Raw genomic sequence first — 25,852 nt, forward strand, 5'->3', positions numbered from 1 at the left:
AATAAACCATTGTCAGGGATACCCAGAAATCCCTCACTTTTATCCATTATCGCAAATTTATTCACTCTCCATGACTCCAAAGAATGTTATTAGAATTAAAGAAAAAAATCCAAATGGAAACTCAATAGTCGATAACTGATATTATGCAGGGTGTTAATTTGCTTTATTCACATATTAGTCATGTCACAACTTCTGAGATTTTATAACTAGCTCCAACTAGCACAGCTAACCATATAACCAGATCAGTCACAGGGTACCTTTTATTAGAAAATAGAGGTGATTTTAAAATGACTTTATTCCTTATCAAAACAAGCTTTTTGTTAAAGAGAAAATTTGAGTGCTAACATTGGTACGGAATAATATTATTATTAATATTTTTTACAGTAAGTCTAAATAGGACAAATGATTTTGTTTATTCTGTTGATATAGAAGGATTTTCAAATCAGAAAAGTGGAATCTTTGGGATTTGTATCCATGTCTGTGTAAATTAAACCTAGTATTGCCTCCAAAATCAAATGAAGGCAAAAGTATTCTATGTACTTATTCCTTCTGTTCATACCAATAAAAGTACCAATTTTGAGTTAAGGTGACCTTTTTATATACTTACAAATGATAAATATCATAGAGTAGCAAATAAAACAAAACAACAAAAAACAGTGAATAAAAAAAACATTATGGGATCATTGCAAAAACAGCTAAATTTAAAAATCAGGCACTGTAGGCTGTTCTGATTTACTGTACACCACCTGGTTTGGTAAATCAATTAACATAAGTTTTGTTTGTGAATTTGAGGCACTCTAATTGAATATAAAGTTGGCTGCATTGATACAGTTATTCTCTAAAATAATTAGCTGGCACATGTAATAACACATGGAAAACCGTTATCAGGCAGAAATACTGTTGGAGACTCATGGAATTAAAAAGAGCTGGTTGATGTGGCCACATATCTGCTTTATGATTAAAACTTATATATGAACTTTAAATGTGAAATTAAAGCACAGAAAATCCCAAAGCCAAACAAAGATTTAATAAAGGTCTTCATCATAACATTGATATAAATACGGAACTCGGAACAGAAAAAAACCGCAAAACAAAACAAAAAATAAAATAAAATAAAATACAAAACATACAAAAAACATTAAAAGCATGTTTTTCTTTCAGTTTCTTTCATCTGTGGTGCAAAATTACTGTTTTGTTTCCTGTTTATTTTTGGGTTGAGGAGTAAAAGCCATTGTCCGTTGTCAAGAAAGTCCTCAAACTGGTGTCTGTAGTGGGCCCTCCAGTATGAAAAGAGGTGGAAGGAAGTGGCACCATCACTGACATGCCGTTCTTCTGTTACGTAAACTTGCTGACTCGTTTATTTAAGCTTATCCCAAAACCCATCGATCCGACTGAGAGGAGTTCAGCTGCACGGACTCGCTGCTTTCTCCGTCCTCATGCTGAAACACAGAGATCAACCCCCCACCCAAAAGCCACGCTCATGACTTGAGGTTGCAGGATAATACAAAGCAGAAACAAACATCATGACAAAAAAGACTTATAATGAATTAAAGAACTGAGCTAAAACTAGTAAGAAGTTCAGGTTTGCGTGAAAGTTGTTTAATGATGCAGTGAACTTTACAAATAGCATGTAAGCAGACCTTGTTAGCGATAGCTCGGAGTTTCCCCAGCAAGGAAGGTTTTTGGGTGTAGACCACGTCATCATCAGGCTCCTCTCCTTCAGCCAGGCCACAGCTGTCTGCAGCTGGCAGCTCACACTCCTTGTTGGCAGACATCACCAAACGGGAGTACTTGTACTCCAACCTGGCAACACACCACAAGGACTGAGTCACCATCATGCTGCAAATCATCATAACAGGCAGCAACTAGAAAAAGCACCATTTTTAAAACCACAGATGACACATCAGTAGTAAACAAATTCAGTGTCACTTATGGTGAAGATGTCCAGGTTACAAGAGTCGAGAAAGTTTGACTCTTGTAATGTCTTAGTCATTTTTATGTCATTCTTATTTTTCATTTATCTCTGAATAACATTGTTCTGGATTCAAACTGACAGATTTGAGTTGACTGTGGAGACTGTGGTAAAGAAGAAGGTCACATTACCATCGTCAACCTCATCACATTATGGCTGAGGAGTTTGTGATGATGTCTTCAAGTCACTACTACCCCGCTACTTTGAGAAAAACAAGTCGTTTATTACTCATTTATTCCTTCATCAGACTACTGAATGTTAGCTGATATTTTAACCTGGACCTTCACCCTTCCATCTTTCTTTTCATTTAGACACTTATCATAAATGTTTTTTTACTGGTCCTTGAAATAATAGTCATTTTCCTCTCTGAAACCTTCAGCTTTAAACTGATAACATTTGGCCTATTTCACCAAAAAGGCCTGAATTTTTCCCTTGCAAAATATCCAACACTGAAAACTTAAAGTGTCCCATCTTTTTTCTACCTTAAACTTTCCTTTGGTTTGGTTTGGTTTATTTATTTCAGTGTAATGTACAGAATCTGCCCAGCCCAATGGGCTTACAAGACACCATACATTATAAATCAAAACAATTACAAGATGGCTAAACACACCAAAAATACACATAAAGCCAAAATCAAAATACATATAACCATCAACTTAAACATTAATAACAACATGGCTCAGGATTAAATGATCATTGCCAAAAAGATAAAAGGAAGGTGCCATAAGAAGACTAAGCTGGTAAAACAGGAAGGGTTTCAGTTAAATAAAAATATTTGCCTTTTCATTTTTATTAAATTGATAATGTTTTGTCTTCCTTTAGTCTCCAAAATACACCAAAATATCATAGTTTAAGAGGAAAAAATCTCATGTATCAGATAAAATATAAATTTTGAGCACATCACTTTAAAAACTACCATTAAAACCTTTGCAGCCAGATCATCTTTACCTTTAAATAACCTGACCACATAATCTTACTGTGCATGATGATGCCCTGAGACTAAAGACAGTGAATGAAATTGGCAGGTGCCGCTTACCTCTTGTTTTTCTTCCAGAAATAGCAGGTGAGGGAGACGAGCAGCACGGCCACAAAAGCCCCGCCTCCGAGCCCGACCTTCAGCCACAGAGCGATGGCCTCGCAGTGGGAGGAGCTTCGAGGAGGCAACGACACGCCTTTGGTGCACAACTTTGGCTCGTTCCACACATACAGCGTTTCCTGAGGGGAAGGTGTTTTGATTCATGTTAACTTTTTGCATTAAAGGGTTTTTATCCTATGAAAACTTTAACAATGACACAGTTTCTTTTATGCACTCCTTAATAATAACAACAACAACAATAATAATAATAATAATTATAATAATAATAATATATAGATTTATATAGCACTTTTTAAGCTACCCAAAGAGAGTCACATTCACATACAGTAGGAATGCTCAATCAAATATATTCATACACTGTTTATATGCATTTAATCCCTTACAGTTAAATTAAGCATCATCCTGTATCTCATTTCACTTCATCCACTATTCAAAGTAAATATTCTCTTCTATGATTCTTGTGTAATAAATGCAGTGTTTTTATCCACATGACACAATGTACATTAACCTGCTCTGCATCTGGATAACTTTTTCATCTGAATACGTCTTCTAACTGCTGCTCATGTGTTGGAACCAGCTCTACTCGTTACCAGACCTCTTAACGAAGAGGTACTTAATATGTGGCTTTTTCAGCAATCATTGTAACTTAGTGATGAAGGTTTTACTGCTGTAACAAGTCAATAAATCAGGTAAGTTTATTGAAGCTCACAATGTTCTCAGTTAAGAAATCAGTCTTTTTTTTAACTTTAGTGATTATTATGTTAAACAAAGTGAAGCTGATTTAAGTTATTTTACTTGACTTAATCAAATATTTAAACTCCAATTATTCTGAGGTAATTTAGCTCTGGTTTAGTAAGTTTTACTTGTGTTTAAATCAACTAATTTCAAGTTTATTTATATTCTGGTTTGCATGCCGCTCTTTAAAAAAAACTGAAGGGACTTAAATATTTAAGAAGAGGCTAATTTGGTTTTATGAGTCTGAGTATTAAACCATTTTAACCGAATTCAAATACTAACAAGTCATTGAGAGCATGGTAATATAAATGTGTATGTGTGACAATATGGCTGATCCAGACTTAATTCACAGATGCTGGACCTGAAACGTAACACCATCACACCACCAGTTTAAAGTGCTCCTACTTTAGTTAAGGGGTTTAATTATATGTTCCTCTCTGTGTTACCTGGACGCCTCTCTTGCATGCTCCCTCTATCTGGTGGTAGTCATCCTCGGTGCAGCGTGGACAGGCGCTAGCACTTTCCCACAGGAAATGAAACGTGCATCCATCACATGTTCCAGCAGGACAAGTGCTGCACATAAAAAAACATACATAAATTCAACCACAGACAATCTTTTCATTTTCATATAAAACTGAAATGTTAATGGTCTCTCATGTGTATGTTTTAAAGTGGTTTATTAATTTAAGCTAAATTCTGTAGGTTTAAGAAATTTTTTTTTGTCTAAATTTTACTTAATTATTTTTTTAGTGTACAGTTATTTTAAATTTTTTATTTACTTCATTCTTGCAATATAACTTTGTTTTAAAAATATATTAAATAATAATTTAGTGAGAGATTTTTTAAATCTTATCTTTTTATTTTTAGTTTGCTATTATAATTAGTTCTTTTTCTTCCTATAATTTTTCCCCTCAAATTTTCTCATTTAGAAACCTTAATCATGATGTATTTTTTCTGTGGTCTATATTATTTTATGAATATTATTTTTTTAATATTGTTGCATATCATCCTAACAAAAAATTATAATTATCTGTGGTCTTTAATTCATGTGTCTTTTTATTCAGTTCATACCACAATGTATTGTTGTAATGAAAAGTGATTGGGAGAATTTGAAAGATATCATTTTTTTAAAGATGTTTCCTAACTTATATACATACATGGGCACAGACAGCTCTCCTCTTTCAGGTTTCTCTGGGTCACAGCGAACTGTAATCACTGCACTCCGACCTTGATCACATGAGGCGGTGGCCTGTGTTGACCTGAAGGAAATGAAGGTTTAATTAGGACTTAAAAATAATACAAGCATATAAACATTTCCTCTGTCTTTCATTATGTACCTGTAGAAGAAATTGATATCTGGAACAGCCTTTAAATTTTCTGGAAAAAGTTCTGGTTTAGCATTCACGCCATTAAGAACAGTGTCCACTGTTGCTCCTGAAAACACAAACAAGTCAGACTAATTTTACACAACTGATTATCACAGATCCACATACTGCTATTAGAAACACTCGTCATACCCATAAAAGTGTCTGCGAGGCTGATGGACTGGGAGGAAATGGCCAACCTGAAGCCCCGCCCATCGGATGGGATGATGGTTGATTGACAAATAAAACTGTCCACAGTGTTTACAAACTGTGCCAAGTCGCTGTGGTCATCTTTGCTGGACACGTCGGTGACGTTATCAGTGCAGATGGCCGCTCTTTTCCCCTGAGAGGACACACACACACACACACACACACATGAAAACAGCATGAAAATGATCCGTCAGTTGCTATGGTTACAGTATTTCACACAGTATGCAAGAAGCACAATTTCCTCTTACTGCTGGATCTTTGAAACAAGAGATAAATAAAATTATCTTGAGACTGACTGATCTTTAATCTGTTTTGAACCGATGAGCTGTAGCTACCTCATGGCCACACAGACTGATGTTGAACAGGTGAAGGTATTTTGTTCCTTTAGAGGTGAAGCTCGGCCCGATCGTCAGCGAGGCCACGTCGCTCATGGGGCTGAGATCAAACACCAGCGTACGGTTGTTCTCAGTGTGGGTGAATGAGCAGTCGCTATAGCAGCGGGAATGTTCCTGAATGAAGATAAACCCCCCCAAACACAATCAGAAAAAATCTAACTAGATTTAGAAAAAGGGACAAAAGTTTAGTGAGCAGATCTTTCTACCTTGTTGCTGATACTTCCAGGTCCGCAGCCAATACACGCGTCCTGGCCGTAGGTGTGTCGCCCAGCCAGGTGTGTGTTGGGTGGACACTCCTGGCATCGGTTGGTGTCTCTGTCAATGTAAAAACCAGCTGGGCAGGGAACGCAGGAGGAGCCGGCCCGCTGGGAGTTCTGGGGTACCAGAGCGCAAGCCCGACATGCTGATGCCACCCCATCCAGAACGTTTGTCACACTGATGGAGTAAATCTTTACCATGTCACTGACATAGCGACGAACCTGCAAGCATGTTTATTTCTTTACATGGCTATTGGTGCAAATAATATACTTTTTTATTTGTGTGTGTTTTCTCTCACATCTAGAGCATGGTTAGTCCTCTGAAAGGCCCATGTGAATGTGGCAGAAGCGTTTCTGGTCATGCTGTGCGAGAACGACTGTTTACCCTTACTGCCCTCCCACGACTCCACCACTGTTGTGCTTTTCCTGTTCACATCCTGCAGGGGGTGCGCCAAGACAACACAGACAACATGGGTTGGATTACTGAACACTGATAACCCAAACACAGTAATAAACTGGACCTTTTCTAACCTCCCAGTTAAACTAGTCACATAATTTCTACCCTCTGCTCCCAACCAACACGCTCAAGCACACACCATCATGAAGTAGAGCTCACAGTCGGCAGAGCAGATGGTCTCGAACACGAAGGTTATCCGGCCAAACTCACCACCGGTCATCCCTGAAAGTGATGCTGGGACCCTGTCACCAAGGAGACCACCAGGGAGAGATTCAGTACAAAACACTCCTGCACACAAATAAGCCAAGCACAGCTTCTACGAAAACTCACTTGAATCCAGGCACATGCAAGTTGAGGATGAGATAGTCATTGTCTGAAGTGCCAGCCCCGCTGCGAATGTGGTCTCCTGCAACCTCCCATCCTGATGAACAACACACCCAAAGCACAAACATTACACCATATGGATTCGTACATACATTAATTCAGTACATTTTTCCTGCGTGGCCTGGATACATGTGGATGAATAGAGACTACAGGTGGATAGAAAACGTAATACTAAATCAATTTACCAAAGATCATATATGATTAAAAGCTCAGATAAAGCTGATAAACAGATCTGTTTTATGTACAGCTTTTAGAACACACTGCATGAATATCTTTCAACAAATAACAGCAAGTTTCTCTTTAGTAAAAGGTAAAGTTGGCGATCAAGTTTAGTAGTTAATACAAGCTGATGATAAAAAGTAAATTAAATTAGGTAGTCTGTAATAATTCTACAGGGGTTATGTTTTCTGTTATGATTTTGTATGGTATAAAAATTCCATCCTTTTTACAGTAACATGGGTATTTTTATGCTCACCGTTCATGTCGTCACATTTGGAGTTACCCACATTGAAACAGGACGTCTTCATGTTGGATGGCAACACGTTCCACCATTTGTACTCGTAGCCCAACACTGGCTCTGTACCTGCAGGGCACTCAGCACAGGCTGGTGCACACGCAGAGATCACAATAAAGCTTTATTTAAACAGCACATTAATGTCTTTGCTGCTTTATTATGTTTGCACAAGAGCCATCTGTTCTGAGGTGGATTATCAAGCTGGCAACACATTTCATTTAGTCAGATGGATGAAGATGATCATTATGTGACCAGATGGAGTACCTCTGGATCTATATTTGTACCAAGACAATAACTCCATCAATACTTATGAGGAGTAAAACAGCAAGCTGGGAGTCAGAATAGATTAATTCAAAGACTGGAATTTGTCTGAAGGTGTAATACATAATATTTAAAGCAAAAAACCCAAAAAGATTATGCAGTTAGTTATGTCCATCCTTTTTCTTAAAAATAAATATAAGTGTATTGTTTTTTTATGTAAATATGGAAAATGCAAGCACATTATGGTCACTTGTAACTCTTGTGTGTTGTTCAAAGGCAAATCCAACATGTGAGCTGTTTGGTTTAAACTGTTTGAATAGCTGTGATTGCCTCAGGAACAAACACACCAGGTGTGGACCGGCTTGAGTAGATTTACCATAGGTGCCGTCTGAGTGGGTTCCAAGTGGGCAGGGTAGACAGGTGGAGTCGATGCTGTTGTAGTAGCCGGGGTTGCAGGGAGGGCAGGGCTCTTTCTGCCCTGTTGCAGGCAGCTCTACAGCCCCAGTGACATTCTCCACACAAATCTTTGGCTCCACCCAACGATACATCACCTGCGTCTGTAACAAAGCCACCAAGGTTAAAATGCGTGGGGGTAAGAGGGTTTTACTCTGCTGAAATATTCCTACTCTTCACATTCAGAAATGTGAATGAAAACAGGCCAATGTTGTGGATGATTGCCAGGGAGGTTGATTATGAATCAGATGGCATATAAAGTGTTTAGTAAGCGATTTATTTCTTGCTTTCTCGTCACATTTGGAGACTTCTCTTGTTTCTAATGAAGTGCATTGAGAGTGCTGACAGTCATATTCACTCCCTCCATTGATGTAAATGCGACACCCTCTTCTACCTTTTGATGAAATGCTCCCACCTCACTGAATGTATTAGTGTTTTAAACATAAAAACATGTTAATCCGTAGTTTGTTAAAAAAACAAAAAACATTTTCATTAAATGTCATCTTTGTTTGCTGAGCGTATTTGTCCTGCTGGAGATATAAAAGTCAGTGTTTTTGTGTGTGAAATATGAAACGGGGGCCCTGCTGACCTTCCCCTCGCTGTCGCAGGCTGTGTGGATCTGGAAGTAATCCCTCTCTGAGCATGGTGGCCTCACCTTACATTCTGCCCATCCCTCATCTGAGAGAGGAGTCAAACAGAGACACAATGAGCCATCTTGTAGTGATGCAGCACAAAAACACATCATAAACAGCTCTGAATAGGCATGAGAAGTGATGTGGTCACTGTATTTAAAATGTTAACCTTTTCTGTTCTGTTAGCTTTTATTATAGCAGGCTCAGTTTTTTATAGTTCGTGTCCACGGGGGCATTTTGGACGTGCTCCTTCCCAGCTCTGGATGCCTGATGGAAATGCTATTATGACCTGATTATGCTCAACATATTGCGTAAGCCGGTGTCATAACTCTTTATACTGTTGCTTAAGGCCTGCTGGATTGACTGCAATCTTCATCCTAAACAGCAGAAAATGACACTAAAGTTTATCATTCATTCGTAAGAACTACATAGCTTCAACAAATCAGTGGTTTTGTAATGTTTGCAACTATTTTTGTGACACATTTGTAGGTTTTAATGTCCATAAAAATAGACCCATCTGCACACAATCTCTTCCAGATATCAGCGAGGCGCACGACCAGTTAAAAATCACAGCAAAGTGGCTCGTACACCAAGAAATGTGACAACAGTTTTGGCACCCAGAGACATTTTTAAGGTTGAGAACGGATAAATAAAGTTAACTTTTGGGCAGCGCAACTGATTGACAGGTGCTTTCCTTTCTTGAAACAGGAAAACGAAATAGGCTGCACCCAATTTTAAAAGTTTCAAGTTTTAAAACTGTTCAGCAGGGTCATAATGACAAGCATTACTGTATTTGAACACTCTCCCCATTTTTGCCCAACAATCATTAAACTTTTAACTCGTAGTGTATATGTAGTTGCTATAAAACTGACTGCGTGAATTTTTTTCAGATGGAGGTTCAAAGCAAATAATCTAAAGCAGAAGTCAATGTGCTGCTGTTATTCCACCATTTAATTACAACTTGTATTATTCTGACACTGTGCTATGATATCAGTCTTTAACATCACAAACTAGCTAGTCAAAACGAGTTTTTACAAAGCAAATCAAACTTTAAAAACAATACCTGATGACAATAAAACTAATAAAAACATCTTTTCCATTTTTTCTCACTATGCAACCAATATAATCAACAACAATGTAAAAGACAGTGAGCTTTAATATTGGTAATGTGGCTGGTACATACGTGAATAGTAGTGTTCAGGGCATGGTGTACAGGAGGACGCTCCCTTCACAGAGTAAGTGTTGCTGGGGCATGGCTCGCAGGATGAGGAGCCGGGCATCGGGCTGAACCAACCGGGTCGGCAGGGAAAGCACTCCGATGTGTAGGCAACACCTAGACATGTACACACATGTAGCACTGAGCACTTTACATCCAATGTTTCTGATTTCTTCACATTCACTTCATCTATTGTAAATTTATTGCTGTGGAGTTCAGCTTAGAGTGTCTCCTTGTGAGTGTTCGCTCTTCGCTTTTACCTTCTATTTGGATGTTTTTGAGCAGGACAGGTTTGACCATCTTCCCTCCCACCAGTATCCCAGTTGTTCTCCAGTACAGGATGTTTGTACCTGACTTCAGGCTCACCTTAAAAAGGTTAAACACACACACAGTGATCCACACGAGTCAAAACACCAACACAGACAGGCAGAGCCATGTACTCACTGTATGCGTCTTCCATTCTCCATTGGTGACTGTAATCCACTTCTGATCATCAGTCTGGGCCATTTCCTGGCACTGCTCATTCTGGACCTGAACACATAAGTCAAAACATTTTCACCCACTACAAGGAAGAACAGGAGTCAGTACACAGTACCAACATGAAATTTTATGAGCTGCTGCTTACATAGAACTCAAAGAAAATGTTGTTGTCAGGGTACTGGTAGATGAAGGAGACGGATCCCTGCTTCTCCAGATGGACCGCATAAACCAGAGACACTGTGCACTCATCACGGTTTGACTCCAGGTACACACCCTGTGGCGTCCATGATGAGCTAGAAAAAAAAAAACAAAAAAAAAACGCTGTGGTTGCATCCTCCATTTTGGATTTATAATTTATTTTATAATAAGTTTGCACTGTGCTGTCCGTGTCACCTGTTGCAGGCCTGAATGTCCTCTCCATTCGGCCCAGGATCCAGAAAGCTGGCCAGGCTGGTAAAGCCTGCAGGGATGGCATCCCATTGGTCAAACCGTAGACCACTGCCCAGAGAGTAAGAACCAGCCACACATGGTGTGCACTGCTGCGTGGACATCTCCAAAAACATCCCGGCTGGACAGGAGAAGGCTGGAGGAAAAGATGTGTTTATATATGTTCATATCTGAATACATACATACAGATAACACATATGAAGACAAGCACACTCTGGCTGAACTTACAGCAGTCTGTTCCTCTGGTTGGGGGTGGAAGGTCTGAGCAGGAGCCTGGACTGAGGGGGATGGCGACCCTCCATCGGGACCCTGTGCTGTCACACTCTGTGTACTTGTAGTAGTAGTCTGTCTGCAGAACACATGTGAGAAAAGACACCAAAAGATCAATAAATCATCCATGTTTAACCGGGCTAACTCAGCCAGCCCACCACTTTAGTCCAGACTGACTTTGATGAGCTGCTGACTATTTACCCTGCGAGGTGGGTGGACTCTCACACAATCTCTGAAATGTGCAAAGTTTTCCTAAGAAGAGGATATTTCCAGTCAGGGTTGTGACACTAAACAGCAGTGGATTGAAAAAACATGACAACTCCTCTCCCATCAACCTCACTGGCTCCCCTCAGGTCTGCCATGAACTCAAGCCATCATATAGTGAAGTTTATGGAAGACACAGCAGTAGTGGGACACATCACCAACAATGATGACTGAAAATAGAGAAGAGGTGGAACACCTAGTGGGCTGGTGCAGAGAAAACAACCCGTGCAAAGAAAACTAAGCAGATGCTTGTTGAGTTCAGGAGGAGCAAACAATGCCCCCTTCCTCTTTACATCGTTGCTGTGGAAATGGTCTCCAGCTTCAGGTACCTGGGTGTCCACCTTAGTCTGTATAGATGATTAACCACAGACATCTACAACACCAGATTATAGCACAATCACCTCACTCAAAACACTTGGATATAACAGCTGAGGCATTTTGCACATTATTGAACTATTCAGCACATTATTGGGCTGCTGTTTGTTATACTGTTTGTTATAACTTTAGATTTTTAATTACCTTGTTAGTGTATTTATTTATTGTGTGCACCATTTTATCATTCCCTGCTGTTTATTGGTTGATACTGAGTCCTTCGTCACCAGTTTAGTCCCTTTCTCATGTAAATGCAGACTGAAATAACAGTAAACTCGTTTGAATCTTTCAGAGGTTTACCTGTGATAGATCCTTTAATCTGCTAGCAGTTATTTCTTTTTTTTTTTTAAGAACTTCCTGCTTTGTTTTCTAAAAGGTCTTAACAGCAACTTTTCTCCAGTTTCTACACGTCACATTAGCTTTGACTGCATTTGTTGATCGAGGAAGGAAATATAAGAGACAGTATTTTTTGTTTATATAATAATAGTAACAAAGCAAAGAAAAAGAAATGCCAGAAACCCAGGAATTTTTTGGGAGGTGAATATAAGCAACAATCATAGTGCCGTAAGGCTTGTGTATGAGGCCAACTGTGACAATATTGTTAGAGAATGAAACAGCATGATTGCTTATTAAACAAAGCTGATGATACAAAAGGGAGCATGGATGGGTTTCCAGGTTAAGAGTGGTGCCTGACCCCGATCACCATGGCAACACGGGTGGAAGACTAATGGGTCCATTAAGAGCATGGCAGCAGGTCATCTGCACAGTGGGTTCTTTTCAAGGACGACTGGTTGCTGCTTTACACTCACTATTCAAATTGACTGAACATTCATTATTTGACAATAATGGATCTGTGGTGGAACTTATGAGAGCTTTAAACCAACAAATGAACAAGTGCAGAGCTTCACTTGAATGCAATACAATTAATTTCTGGCAATTAATTATTTGCATTTCAAAAGCTAAAATACCAAACACTGTGTTTTAGTTGGATTTCTTGTATTTATTTATATGCACTTAAGAATCTAGAGGTTGTTGGCTGTTAGTGAGATGAAGCCAACATCTTCAGCATCTTAATATTTAGGAGAAATATGAATAAAAAATGACTAAATAGAGAACAACCTACTAATAATATATCAGTAATGGCCATTTGTCATGAGTTGCAGCTTTGCAACAATATGAAGAAGGAATGGTTTGGATGTTGAATACAACTCTGTGGGAGTCCAAATCCTCGACCCCATCTCCTCCCCCGAACCTGGTGTTCACTGACAGATAAATCAGTGCAGGCAGCTGGCTGCTGCAGAGCACTGACCAACATCTAAGTAGCAGCTAATTAAACTGAAACAATGGCAAAAATAAACAGTGATGTGTCTGCGGGGGGATTAATCAGTGATGCGGATGGTGCTCACATGCAGGCTATGTATGAATGTGTATGTGTGTGTGTGTGTGTGTGTGGTTGCAGATAAGCCTTCATTCTTTTAAATGACTAATAGCTTTGCTGCAGCAACAAGTGTGGTCATTCATGCTGCACCGCCTCCTTTTCCCAAGCGTACAAACAAACAACACAAACTGTGAATGAGCCACGTGAGTCGCAGACGTCAGGAAGACATTTCATTAACATGCAGCTGCCGACCTGCGCTGTGATTCACCTGCCGTCTACCTCTGTGAGACAAACAGAAAAAAAAGGCTGTGCTAATCAGTTGACAGTGGGGAAAAGGTGAGACTGATAAAAAGGATACATGCTAATGTGTTGCACCCGTTTCCAGGGTGACTTCAGCTTGTTGTCATGGAGACTGAAGGAAGGAAGCAAAAGAGGATGGGATAAAATTCAGCTCCTCAACAAGCCAGTCAAGAATTTAACAGAATGCCAACAAAAAAGAAGAAGGCAAATATTTATCATTTTGGTTGAAAACATCATGAAATATAAAGAAAACGACAAATAAATTTATCTGGAGATTTTATTTTCTTGTGTCTAAACAAGCATTTAGGTCATTTCTACTCAAACCCAGACAGCTGTGCTTATTATATAAGTGGTTACTGTCCATACTGTGTATAACATACTCAACTCAAACTCAACACAGTGTCTTTTGTTTCTCTTCATATTGCAGGATGTATTTCATTACTACTTTATTTCACATTTTTGTTTATGTCATCTGCTTACATGATCCACTGTCTTTCTTTGCACTTTTCACCAATACAAAGCTGAAGCTCCTCTAGTCTACAATGTTAACTGCTTCCTTTTAAAATCAGATTTTTGTGATTTAACATATTGACAATAATACATTCTTAGTAATTTACCTGAAAATCCATTAAAAGACAAACCATGACTATTTTAATTACACAAAACTTTGACTAAAATAATCTTAAATTGAACTTTATCCAAGGACTAATGCTAATGAGGTGTCTTCTTTAAATATGGAGCAAGTTTTTAGTGATCAGTTGAGTCTCTTCCCATAATCTGGACTATGGTAGTAGAACAGTTAGTTGTATAATTAAATAAGTATATTTGTCAGAGTTAAATTTAGATGAAAGGATAAATGGCATTGTGTAAAACATGACAGTAAAGTCTGCTAAGCTTTACAGTATCAATCAAAATGTGCAATGTTAAAAACCTCCCTACCTGCCTTGAAAAGTCTTAGATATTGTATAACTCTACAGGTTTGTAACGTTTTGCATACTGGGATATGTGAATATGCAAATTAGCCCTGCCCGTCCTTCCACTGCTCTAAACCTTATTCCTGACTGGTGGCCTTAAAGCTAAATAAGTGAAAGAGAGAATTAAAAAAAAACACAGAAAAAGGAAGATATAGTTGTCAAAAAAAAACTGAACTAAAAGTATGGAAATATTTTTACCTCATTAATATTAAGTAATGTTAACTGAAATAATCTGTTAGAAGTGCCATGCATTTGTTGCCACAGCACAAGACAACTTAAATAAAGAGTTTAATAATTTAAATCAGCACCACAAAGTTGTGCATGGAGAGTCCAAAGCCAGATCTGAAAGAAAAATGACTTTACTTTGCTTGTCTTTGGTCAACCAGTGGATTAATTTAATTTACTTTCTTTCAGAAACTGGCCTTCAGAAAGTCTCTAAGAGCTCACTTGTATAGCTTGGTGTTTTGAAACCATTTCTAAAGTATATAGGTTTATGGTTGGCTTGCTGAAGGGGGGGGGAAAGTTTTAATCGAGCCCTTCAAGTAAAATAGAGTAGTATATAATAGCGTGCAAATGTACAGAAGTGTATATGATATATAAATTATGTGCAAAAAACTGAAAACTGAGCCCCCAGAGTCCTGAACAGACTTAAGAGACATACCATGCCATTATTTTTCACAAGTTGACACAATTTTCTAGAGTCTTATTAGAATATCTGTAGATAATTTAGTCAAAATCCCACAGAGAGACAGACAATCAGTTCCTTTTTTAACCATGAATCTATAACAGTAATAACGTCTCTCAACATTGGCCTATTTTAAGGCTCAGGGGGACCAACTCACTCTCCACCACCCCTCTCTCCTCTTTAGAGATTTGCGTCATTCAATAGCCCTTGAAGTACATTATAATCCGAACGACCCAGCATACAGTAAATAGCCTGAAAGCTCAAACTAGCATGCAGAGAAATCCAAGCTCAGGCCACCACACACTGAACTAATAAAAAAATACTTGATACAATTATCTTTATAAGTTCTCAACTTAACCCCCATCTGCAATATGGCCGCTGACAGCTGAGTCTCTTTTTTGACACAATCTTCTTGGAAATCATTTATTTAAATGGCCCAAGTTGATAAAACACTGCATCATGGTTTAAGCACCAGCAGATTTATAAACAAGACAGAGTCATATAGTATTTCCTCCATCACATACCACCTCCTTGAACCCCTGTTGACTAATTCCCCCGTGTTCTTTTAGTTTTTAGAGGTTGATGTTAATCATTTTTTCTTATTTGGACAAAATTAACCAAGGTTACAAGTTTATGTTTTTACTGCTCGGTCCATAAAAGCGCTACAATCATTTTAATGAATTATAAAATTGACCAATTAATTCTAGATTTTTAAGTGTGGCTATCAAAGATAAATATGTGTACATCCATTGTAAACTCGAATTAATACATATTTTTAATTAATAGAAATATCTTATCTTTCCCCCCCAGTATATTTTAGTCCTAGTTGCCAAGCAACCAGATCTAAGCTAACCTTGTCCACTGTTGCAAGTAATTATGCTAAGCTAAGTAGTTGCTAAAGGTTGTTTATTTCTGAATAGATATTTTCTTATACTCTTCTGTTTGTGTGACACTTTAGGTAAGAAAACTAATGTCATTTTCAACAAATAATTCTAACTCAATGACAAACTGCTAACAGGCCGTTTTTGTTTTAACTGAACTGCTAATTTAGCTTAACTTCGGTTAGGTGTCTTTGTCCATTATAGAAACCTGGGCTGCCCATTCGCGAGCTCTCCTGTGTCAGCATTTGGATGGTTAACAGAAAACAGCATGACAGCAGCGCCATGCTCAGTCTCCTCATCGGCTGGTCGGGTTGCACCAGAGGAAGGATGGAGGCCAGCAGACGGCGTCCTCTCATATGTTTTTGGTCAACATGAACTGTATTTTAAGCCGATCAGCAGCCTGATGAGGATTGCACAGATCCAGAACCTGCTGAGCCACTACACTACGACGCTGGAAAACTATTGATACGTTGAATTGTTTTTACAGTGCATTTGGATAAGCTTTAGCGGATCTAATCTTTATGGTTATTCTTGCACACACAGTCATCTCGGGACTTGTTGACCCTGCAAAAATAATCATGAAAATATACGACAAAAAAATAACCTTGAGGATTTTTGATAAATTACAAAGCAGCATTTGCTCCACATTTTTATTTTAAATGGAAACAGGACGTAAAGAGACAAAAATAACAACGCAATATGAGCGCGCACCTTGTCGCACGGTCGCAGGTCTCCGTGGGCTGACGCGGATGATGATGTGTGAGCGGTGATGGTGATAAGTACGAGGCAGCGGGAGAACCAGGAGGTCCACACCTGTTCCCACATCCTCAGCTCGGATCACAAACAGGTCGTTGTCCGCTGCCTGGAGCCACAAACATGAAACAGGTCGAGCGGTGAGGGTTTAGATGCTGTCCCTGTCATTGATGCGCCTGCCTGGCCGTCGCCTTCCCTCACTACCACCAACGCACAAACATCAGCTATGACGCTTCCGGTCACCGCTTTCAAACTAAAACTACGAAGCCCTGGGACGAGTCCAAGGTCTGTCCTTTAATTCATATGTAAAACGAGTTAATCTCTAATACTGGGAAAATTCTGTCTCAGATTGATGCAAATAAGCTAGTCCTTTAGTTCTTTAAAAAGTCTCTGAAAAACCAGCTGATCCAAAACACTCACATATAAGCTAAAGGTCTTTATGAGCGAACTCCATTATTTTGCTCTCAGATGACAGGCTTACTTTGGTGGTCAACCAACAACTCCTGGATGAAGATTGGGGCCATCCCAAATGTGACTAAACTGGTGACCTGCATGAAGAGAAGGTGCCAAGCTATTGTGACTGTGTACTTTTCACACTGAGGTCCCTGACAGTGGAACATAAAGTGTAAATATGGTCAATATGTGTAATTTTTATGTATTGTATTACAAGTTTTACTTCACTGTAAAGGCGACTAATCAGGCTTTCCAATTATATACAATACAATGCCAATCGGTATTATTAAAAGTGAGAAATGATTGATCAAACACAAATTTTCTAACTTTTGTGCTAAGTTTTAGAATCTTCAGTTATCAGGCTCCTCTCTTGAAGAACCAGTTCCCAGTTTGGGTTCATGAGGCAGACAACCTTTAACTTTTAAAGTTTAGGCTTAAAACCTCCCTTTTTGATGAAGATTTTAGTATTATTCTTGCCTTCTTTTTGTTCTTTTTTCAGCAGTTACCCCTGACCTGGTGTTTGGGTGCTTGTTTATTTCTCAGTACTGTCCTCTTACTCCACAGACCATCAAGGCAGATGGCTACCCTTCATGAGTCTGGGTTTTCAAATTTTCCCCTTTTAACAAGGGAGTAGTCCACTCATCATGTGCATGCTCAGGCTGAGGGACCGAATGATAAGATTTAACAAAATCCATTTGTTTCTTTAGGAAGACAACTTATTATCATATGTATACAATTATAATGAATGACTGAATTTAATTCAAATCAAAATGGATTGCACATGTTTGTATTGAATTTGTTTACTTTTTCTGTAGTGCTTTGAGATGATATGCAGTGAAAGGGCACTATAAAATAAAATAAATAAAATGGAAATTAATTGATCCCAGCATCAGTCTTGCTTTTTGGGCCAAACATCTTAAGCAATCTGAAAGAATCATTTTATGCTACATAAGATTTTTATTGAAAGATTTTACTATTTTTTTGGTGAAATTGTTTTTGTTTGTTTGCTTTTTGATGAAAATAAAAACCTGCTTTTTGCAAAACTAATCAGGTAAGCTGAGTTTGTGATAAGACTTCAGGATGTTCAAATGTGGATGCCTCAGAACTTTTTTCAGCTTTATTTTTGCTAAACTGAGATCACTGTCATTGATTTGAAGCAAATGACTAAAAAATAACTGCCCTTTGTTCCTTTTTGCATGTCTCCAACAAAAGTCCATTATTTAACCCCACACTGTACAAAACTCAGCTGTTAATCAAGAAAAATATTAACATTATTCCCATTTTAGCCTTTTTTTTACATCAGTCCCTAGTATGTTTTAGTACTGATTTTAAGATCTTGCTCTTGACCCTCTTCCTGGCTTTGAGTCTTCATATTTTTCTGATCTTTTAGAACCATATGAGCCTCTATGTAGACTGTGATTCTCTGGCAGGTTACTTTTACTTGTTCCAGATACATGGTTCAAGACCAGAGAACAGTAAAGTAAACCACACCAAGACCACACCAGTGGGGTTATTTAGAAACTCCTGCCTACTTAAATTCCCAGAACTGGTAGAATTTCAATCAGCTCTGCTAATGTACAAAGCCAGGAACAACCATCTAGCTGATAACATTCAGAAACTCTTCACCGATAGAGCGCGGGGTTATGATTACAGAGGAAACCTGAACTTTAGAACCAGGAACGTTGAAACAACCATGAAGAGAATGTGCATCTCAGTCAGTGGTGTAAAGGTTTGGAATGAACTCAGCCAAGAACTGAAGGATGTTGACTATGACTGTGTTTAAAAAATAGTCTGAGTTGAAAACTGATGATTTCCAACAAGTACAGGGATGAAAACCTGATGATAATGATTGTAAAAGGTAATTGTTGATTATTAGAAAAAGGATAGGAATAAATAAGTATAGTTTCTTCCTAACCCCTTTCAGACATGTTAATGGATACATTTGTATGTGTGTTATGTGTGTTGCTGTGTAAGTATAAATGTAGGGGTGTGTGTGCATACATTTATTTATAGACTGTATAGATTTATTTTATGCATATGTGTATATGTACACATAGTTTCAAATCTGTGTTAAAGATTGTTTTCATATTGTGTTAGCATGTATTATGTTTGGTACAATGATGTTGACATATCTGAAATAAATCACATAAAAAAAAAAAAAGTATTTGCTCCTAAACTCTGCAACAAGCTACCTGAGAAGATCAGGTGAGCAGATTTTCTTAATTTTCTTCTTAAAACAAACTTTTAATAATAATAATAAAAAAAACATTTCCTGATCTTACTCAAATTTACTGTTTTTATTTGTTGTTTTTTTTTTAAAAAAAAACTTGATGTTAAAGTATTAATGCTGCATGAAGCACTTTGTAACATTTGTTTAGAAAAACATGATAACGTTAATAATAATAATAATAATAATAATAATAATAATAATAATTATAATCCTGAAAATAGTCTTAAGTTTTTAATTTAATTTTTAGGGCCCATGTATGTTAAACAGAGATGTTATATACATGAGTTATAACAGAGCTATAATAGAAATTTATCTGCATCTTTAAAATGTATTTATGCCAGTAAATTTGTAAAGTAAAAAAAATGATAATAAAAACCACAACTGAATTAAGAAGTACTCTATATGTCACCATAAACAAATGCAAACTTATCTACTGGACTGAAAGTAAAAGCAGTTGCTGACAATTATTCAGCACAAATATATTGTAATTTTATTTAGAAGGCAGTACTTCCTGTCTCAGTCTGGTTAAATTTTGGTAGTCTTTCAGCTCTCCATTAAACCCTCAGACACTGTGTTAACAAATGTTATGTTGGTTGAGAGCTGAATATGGACAAGAGAGCTGCTGATCCTATTTTAACCAGAGGCAGAATGAACAAACACAGGTAATGTGGACCACATGAATGATGTTATATTTGTAACTTAATTATATCAATTACCTAAACAAGCTAAGAAGGAGCATCGTGCTGTTAATAGTGTTTCATCCCATTAGACATAAATCCTCTTATGGAACTTGTAGAAACCCTTGCGTTGACCATAATTTCCAAACAATGTTTTCAAGAATTTGAAAAGGGCATTTTAATCGAATGTATTGCCTCTAGTGATTACAATACAAAGTAGAAATTTATAGAAAATGTAAACTTCTACAGTGGAAAAAACATAAGCCCAAAAAATAAATGAAAAATGGCACTGTCAAAACACAAACATAACTTCACACTTGATATTATGATTTTTTTTGTTATATTAACCAAAACAGATGTTGCTTTTTTTTTAAAAAAAAAATAAAATAAATACGTTTTGCAGTTTGTTAAATAGCAGGAGTGGTGCATTTCAAACATTTTACTCTGTTGGTACATAATACTCCACATAATGAGTGTTAGTTATAAAAGAGTTTTGTGTTATTAATACCTTTAATATTGTATTCTTACTTAGCAACATTTTAATTTCAATCTTGTGCCTGCATGGAAGTATGTTTGGACTACTGAATCGCTAATTTAATTAAGATAAACGAAAACGTAAATCGTTTAGTGTTCAAACGACGAGCCGCTATTCGTGCAATCACCGGTAGGTGGCTGCAGTGTACCGTAATAGCTCTATGTCTACAATAATATGCTCAAGGCGAAGAAAGCCGGACGTGACGTAAAACTCCAAATCAAAACACTAAAAATTTGACAGCTCGCGCATCTCATAACAATAGGCTGTTGACATGCCGTTGAAAACGTTATTGCCAGTTTTAGAAATACATTTATATATGTAGATTACATAATTTAAAACGTGCAGCCGTTTTTTGTCAGACTGTCGACGAATGTTAACCCGAAGAAAGGGTTTATTTTGGGTAATTTATCTAACAGCATCTGTAGCTCCTCTGTTAGCTGGTTAGCTTCCCCGGCTAAAGAAAGTAGCTCCTTGGCGATCTATGGGCTGAACATGACCATATATAGACCGACCATAGAGCTCCCTCGCCGGTGAAATGTAAACGGTGGGTCGGTCAGGAGGAGGCTGACAAACGAAGAGCACAACAAAAGAGACAAACACCGGGGCTCTCTTCATCATGTCATCTGACCAGATTATCGCTATTGTCATGGATGACAAAACCTACGAGGTTAATAAGAAGAAGCTGATAGAAAAAAGCGACTACTTCCGTGCGCTGTATAGCTCTGGTATGAGAGAGTCCACAGAGGACATGGTACAGTTGCAGGGGCTCAGCGTACCGGGTCTGGAGTTGGTTCTAGAGTTCATCAACACCTCCAAAGTCCAAATAGTCAACGAAACTCTGGAGGATCTCATCGAGACGGCTTCCTTCTTACAGGTCACCTCCATCCTCAAACTCCTGACCTCAGAGATCCGCCTGGAGAACTGCGTGGAGCTGTACAGCCTCTCTGAGGTGTACGGGACTCATGATTTGCGTAATGCATGCCTCAAGTACATGAGCTACTACTATCACCCCATGCTGAGACGGCCTGAGTTCAGCAGTCTGCCCTCTGCTGTTATAGACCAAGTCAAGGAGATGCGCATGAAAGGCACAGCCACCCTGGTAGCAATCGGGGACTTCACCTGTCTGTCCCTTGATGTGCCTGATCAGGATGAACCGTGGTCCATGTTGAGGTATGGAGAGGTGGAGCAGCGCTGGAAGCCGCTGGCAAACAATCTGCCTCCAGATATGATCAACGTCAGAGGATACGGATCTGCTGTCCTTGACAACTACCTCTTCATAGTTGGCGGATACAGGATGACGAGTCAGGAGATTTCTGCTGTGCACTGCTATAACCCCTGCAGGAACGAATGGAACCAGGTGGCTCCCCTCAACCAGAAGAGGTAATACAAGAAATTCTCCTCTTACAGGTCAGCTGAATTTTGTTTCCTTCATGTTTCAGTCACTGTGTTCTCTCATGCAGGTCCAATTTTAAGCTGCTGGCAGTACAAGGGAAGCTGTATGCTGTTGGAGGCCAGTGTCTGGGTACGGTGGAGTGTTATAGCCCAGAACAGGACTGGTGGACCTGTGTTTCTTCTATGCCTGACCCACTGGCTGAGTTCTCAGCCTGTGAGTGCCAGGGTATGATCTATGTCATGGGTGGCTACACTGCAAGAGGTGGGTGTACAAAAATCCAGGGAATGAGGATTTTGGTGTCTTTTGTGCAGTTCAATCCACAGAAAAGCAGCATACACTGCCACAAACACACACATAAAGTAACACTGTAAACAAGCATACATGGAAACAAAGGCCTTTTACACTGGTTTCCTTTTAGTGTTGTTTACCAAATAGCAGCATTAAAATACATCAGTCAGCCACTACATTAAAACCACCTGCCAAATATTGGTCCCTCTCATCCTTACTGTAAGAACTCAAGACTTGTCAGTAACATTTTTCTGATTATTGTGTTGCCAACCTGCTAAATTATTTAATTGATTTGCCTCTGGATAAACAAACAAAACACAGTAAACAAGCACATACCAGCAGCTCCACAGCTTCCAGTGTTTATATTGGTGTTCTGGAGAACGTGAGGCAGTAGAGTGTCATTGGTGAAAAGTGGATTCAGCAATGCCAGAGAAGGCATTCAGTAAGAAATTAAATTTAGTATGTTATTCTTTTTGTGTTTGCTCAATGACAGATGAAAAAATATAAATATACATGCAATGAATGGAATTTTTTATCAAGATGCAGCCTCTTTTACATCAGAAGTAGATGAGATTTACAGTTTCAAGTTAAATTATTTAACAATTTTATGGTTAAGAGGGTAAAAAACAAAAAGGTCTGTAGTTGTTTTACCTGTGCAGACCTAAATTAATAATGTTTAAGTGCATGAAAGTTTGTATTCATCATATTTGAATGAAATTTCATGTGGATATGGCTAAATTACATCTCAAAATTAATCTGTGTCTGACAGACAGGAACACCAATGTCCTCCGCTACTGCCCCACCTCTGACACCTGGACAGTGTTCCGGTCCTGTCCGGCCCACATCCGCAAGCAGCAGATGCTCTCGGTGGAAGATACCATCTACCTGGTGGGGGGCTACACCCATGAGCTGGAATCGGGCCGGCGGCAGCGTCGTCCCAGCCAGACGGAGGATGTTCTGACAGTGCAGTCCTACAATGTCACCACGGGGGAGTGGATCCAGCTGAAGGAGAACACGTCCAAGTCAGGCCTGAACCTGACGTGCACGCTGCACAACGACGGCATCTACATCATGAGCCGGGATGTCAGCTTGCCCACCAGCCTGGAGCACCGCGTCTTTCTGAAATACAACATTTTTTCAGACGCCTGGGAGGCTTTCAGACGCTTCCCGGCTCTGGGACAGAACATGCTGCTCTGTTCTCTTTATCTCCCCAATGTGCTATGACAACAAGGCACCAGGCAGGGACTTTTAAAACAGACAGAGGAGCCCCGGCAGCATTAACGGGCCCGTGTGTGGGGTCTGCTGCTCTGAATGGGGCTGTGTGGTATCAGCAGGAACAATACCTCTTTGCCGGGTTGAACACCTCTTGACCTCTGTGCCTGCAAACAAACACACTACGTTGTTTCATTCTGCTGTGGATTTCAATAAAAAAAAATGAGCTAAAAATAACAACTCTGTGCCCACAAGTCAACGTCATAACAGCTAGCTTCATTATGTGCCTCTCATGTGTTAAACAGTCACAGAACTCACTGCTCATATGAAAATATTTCCAGAATCCTCAGATTTGTAGATACCCGAATGAGAAAAATAAATATTGTGAGGAAGAAAAAGTTTTTAAACCAGTTCCCAAACTTTCGACTGCTTGGCTGCCATCTTTGTTTGGATTTTAGATGTTTGTTTGGAGCAGCTGGAACATTTCTTCCGTTAAATTGATAGAAGAGTGTTTTAGGTTTCTGGAAATACTGTCAGAACAGCAGTTAGTGGCTTTAGAGAAACTTATTGTAATACTAATACTTAGGAAGCACAAACAAGAGCTACATAACATATTGCCTCAACTATGTTCCTGATGTTTACACTCCAAATAAGGCATTGATGTATACGTTTATCTGCTAAAACTACAAACCTTAAACTTATTTTAACAAACTACATTTCATGTCTTTATGTTCTGCATATAGCAGAAGATTGTGGAAATGGCTTTGGTTTTACACTGCCAGTTTTATGGGAATTAGAAGCTCCTTAGAAGTAGTTTTGGGGTGTGAAGTGAGTCAGAGGGAGCTTTGTGTTGTTTGTGTGCACTCACACAGTCTTATTTTTCAGAGATACACTAAGAAAAGCTGAAAGCACAGTTCCATGAACTGAACAATGCACATGTGCCTTCTGCAGCCTCAGTTAATAGAAACTTAAAAATGAATTGAAAGCACAAAATGCAAGATTTTGTTATGTTGCCAGCAACTGACCAAAAACTGCTGTTTCTATTTTTATTCTGCTGATGCAGATTTTTTTTTTATTGAGATACTTTTTGGTTTCTGTGTGAAATTGTGGGGATACTTCCTGAGAAGTAAAGTTAACCTTGGAAAGTCTTGTAAGTGTTGGGTAAACAGAGTATTTGTGGTGTTTGGTTGATAGATTTCAGCTTCCCTGCTTTACTTGTTTGTTTTGCAGTTTGGAAATTTAGGCCACAATTAAAAGGTTTTCCAGGGATCTGTTGTGATGTCTTGATTTATATAGCATCATTTATTAACACACACTTTTTTCTGCTTTAGTTTTAGTCAGAATTTCCAAATTAAACTGAGAAGGAAGGTTATTTATGATGCATGTGACATTTTACTAAAATATCTTGCCATGTCCTTGGAGCCTTCCTCTGTTGCTCCCTCTGCTAAATTTATTCCCAGGAAAAGTCGACACGATCTGCATGTGCACTCCTAGGATCAGATCTTCGTCTACTGATTTCTATGAAGCTGGAAGAAAACAGTGAAAAAAAGCATTGGCAGAGGAGCCCATAGCTTTATAGTCCTGTGACTTTATAGCAGAAGCTGGAAAGGAAAGGCTGTAAAAACCCAAATAATCAGCATTTAATGGTTATAATGGTAATTATCCAACAAACCAAGTCAGTGCCATATCTCAATAAAAGTTAGTGATGGCCTTGGGAAGCTTATTTAATTAAAAAAAACACAAAAAAACAAAACAGAAAACATTTCTAATTGAGGAATGTAGTAAAAAGATGTTTGCATATGCTTCTTTTGAATCTCCCTTATACAACCCATGCTTACGGAAGTTCATGCAAGTGGGTTAAATATCTTAAAATAATAATTTATTTACTTGTAAAATGTTAATTTCTTTTACAATGAAAACAATGTAAACTATGACGTCTGTTTTTTCATACTCTGTCTGCAGACTTATGTGACTAATGAAATCTCAGGAGACACTAATTATCATTTAGTGTTAAATACTTTTTTTTTACAGTTTCTATACTACAGCACTGTTTAGTGCAGCATATAAAACAATGCATATTTCTTTAAAAAAAAAACGTTTTAACGTTAAATATTGTTTGTTGCCATTAAGTATATTATTTTGAACAGAAGGTTGAATGTAATAATATACATTGGATATGTACTACTGTGAGAGATTACTGCTAAACAAAGTTTAGTTCTATCCCACCACAGTGCACAAAAACAATGACGTTTCTGTTCTATTCTATTATTAAGGCAATTTTACAGTGCTGTAAAAATAGGATGAAGCTTCAGAT

The 25,852-nt window shown here is 38.4% G+C and overlaps 3 protein-coding genes across 3 annotated transcripts in view; 1 reads left to right on the forward strand and 2 right to left on the reverse strand.

The window, feature by feature from the left end:
- Positions 1–146: 146 nt before the first annotated feature.
- Positions 147–16,948, reverse strand: elapor2b (endosome-lysosome associated apoptosis and autophagy regulator family member 2b). The gene is made up of 22 exons (XM_041977760.1): positions 16,709–16,948; positions 11,102–11,222; positions 10,820–11,009; positions 10,572–10,719; positions 10,391–10,477; positions 10,207–10,312; positions 9,914–10,063; positions 8,688–8,776; positions 8,022–8,202; positions 7,346–7,474; positions 6,817–6,907; positions 6,626–6,728; positions 6,329–6,466; positions 5,979–6,251; positions 5,713–5,886; positions 5,321–5,510; positions 5,141–5,237; positions 4,961–5,062; positions 4,250–4,376; positions 3,009–3,187; positions 1,641–1,803; positions 147–1,439 (listed from the first exon to the last, which is right to left on the reverse strand). The coding sequence occupies exons 1-22, from the start codon at positions 16,820–16,822 to the stop codon at positions 1,368–1,370; spliced, it is 3,024 nt and encodes a 1,007-aa protein (XP_041833694.1). The 5' UTR covers positions 16,823–16,948; the 3' UTR covers positions 147–1,367.
- Positions 11,142–25,852, reverse strand: part of itfg2 (integrin alpha FG-GAP repeat containing 2) — a 79,478-nt gene continuing 64,767 nt past the window's right edge. Inside the window, exon 12 of the mRNA XM_041977763.1 lies at positions 11,142–11,222. Within this exon, the coding sequence (XP_041833697.1) occupies positions 11,191–11,222 (32 nt within the window). The 3' untranslated portion in view covers positions 11,142–11,190. The remainder of the gene's footprint in view (positions 11,223–25,852) is intronic.
- Positions 20,856–24,807, forward strand: klhl42 (kelch-like family, member 42). The gene is made up of 3 exons (XM_041977761.1): positions 20,856–22,025; positions 22,106–22,299; positions 23,096–24,807. The coding sequence occupies exons 1-3, from the start codon at positions 21,262–21,264 to the stop codon at positions 23,548–23,550; spliced, it is 1,413 nt and encodes a 470-aa protein (XP_041833695.1). The 5' UTR covers positions 20,856–21,261; the 3' UTR covers positions 23,551–24,807.

The sequence above is a fragment of the Melanotaenia boesemani genome, chromosome 23 (assembly GCF_017639745.1).
Source record: "Melanotaenia boesemani isolate fMelBoe1 chromosome 23, fMelBoe1.pri, whole genome shotgun sequence".
NCBI classification, from domain to species: Eukaryota; Metazoa; Chordata; class Actinopteri; order Atheriniformes; family Melanotaeniidae; genus Melanotaenia; species Melanotaenia boesemani.

Coding starts and splice junctions, on each gene's coding strand:
- klhl42 (XM_041977761.1), top strand. CDS start 21,262: ATGTCATCTGACCAGATTATCGCTATTGTCATGGATGACAAAACCTAC. Junction 22,026..22,105: donor GCTCCCCTCAACCAGAAGAG/GTAATACAAGAA, acceptor TCTCTCATGCAG/GTCCAATTTTAAGCTGCTGG. Junction 22,300..23,095: donor GGGTGGCTACACTGCAAGAG/GTGGGTGTACAA, acceptor TGTGTCTGACAG/ACAGGAACACCAATGTCCTC.
- elapor2b (XM_041977760.1), bottom strand. CDS start 16,822: ATGTGGGAACAGGTGTGGACCTCCTGGTTCTCCCGCTGCCTCGTACTT. Junction 6,729..6,816: donor TTGCATGTGCCTGGATTCAA/GTGAGTTTTCGT, acceptor CCTTGGTGACAG/GGTCCCAGCATCACTTTCAG. Junction 6,252..6,328: donor GGACTAACCATGCTCTAGAT/GTGAGAGAAAAC, acceptor ACATGCTTGCAG/GTTCGTCGCTATGTCAGTGA.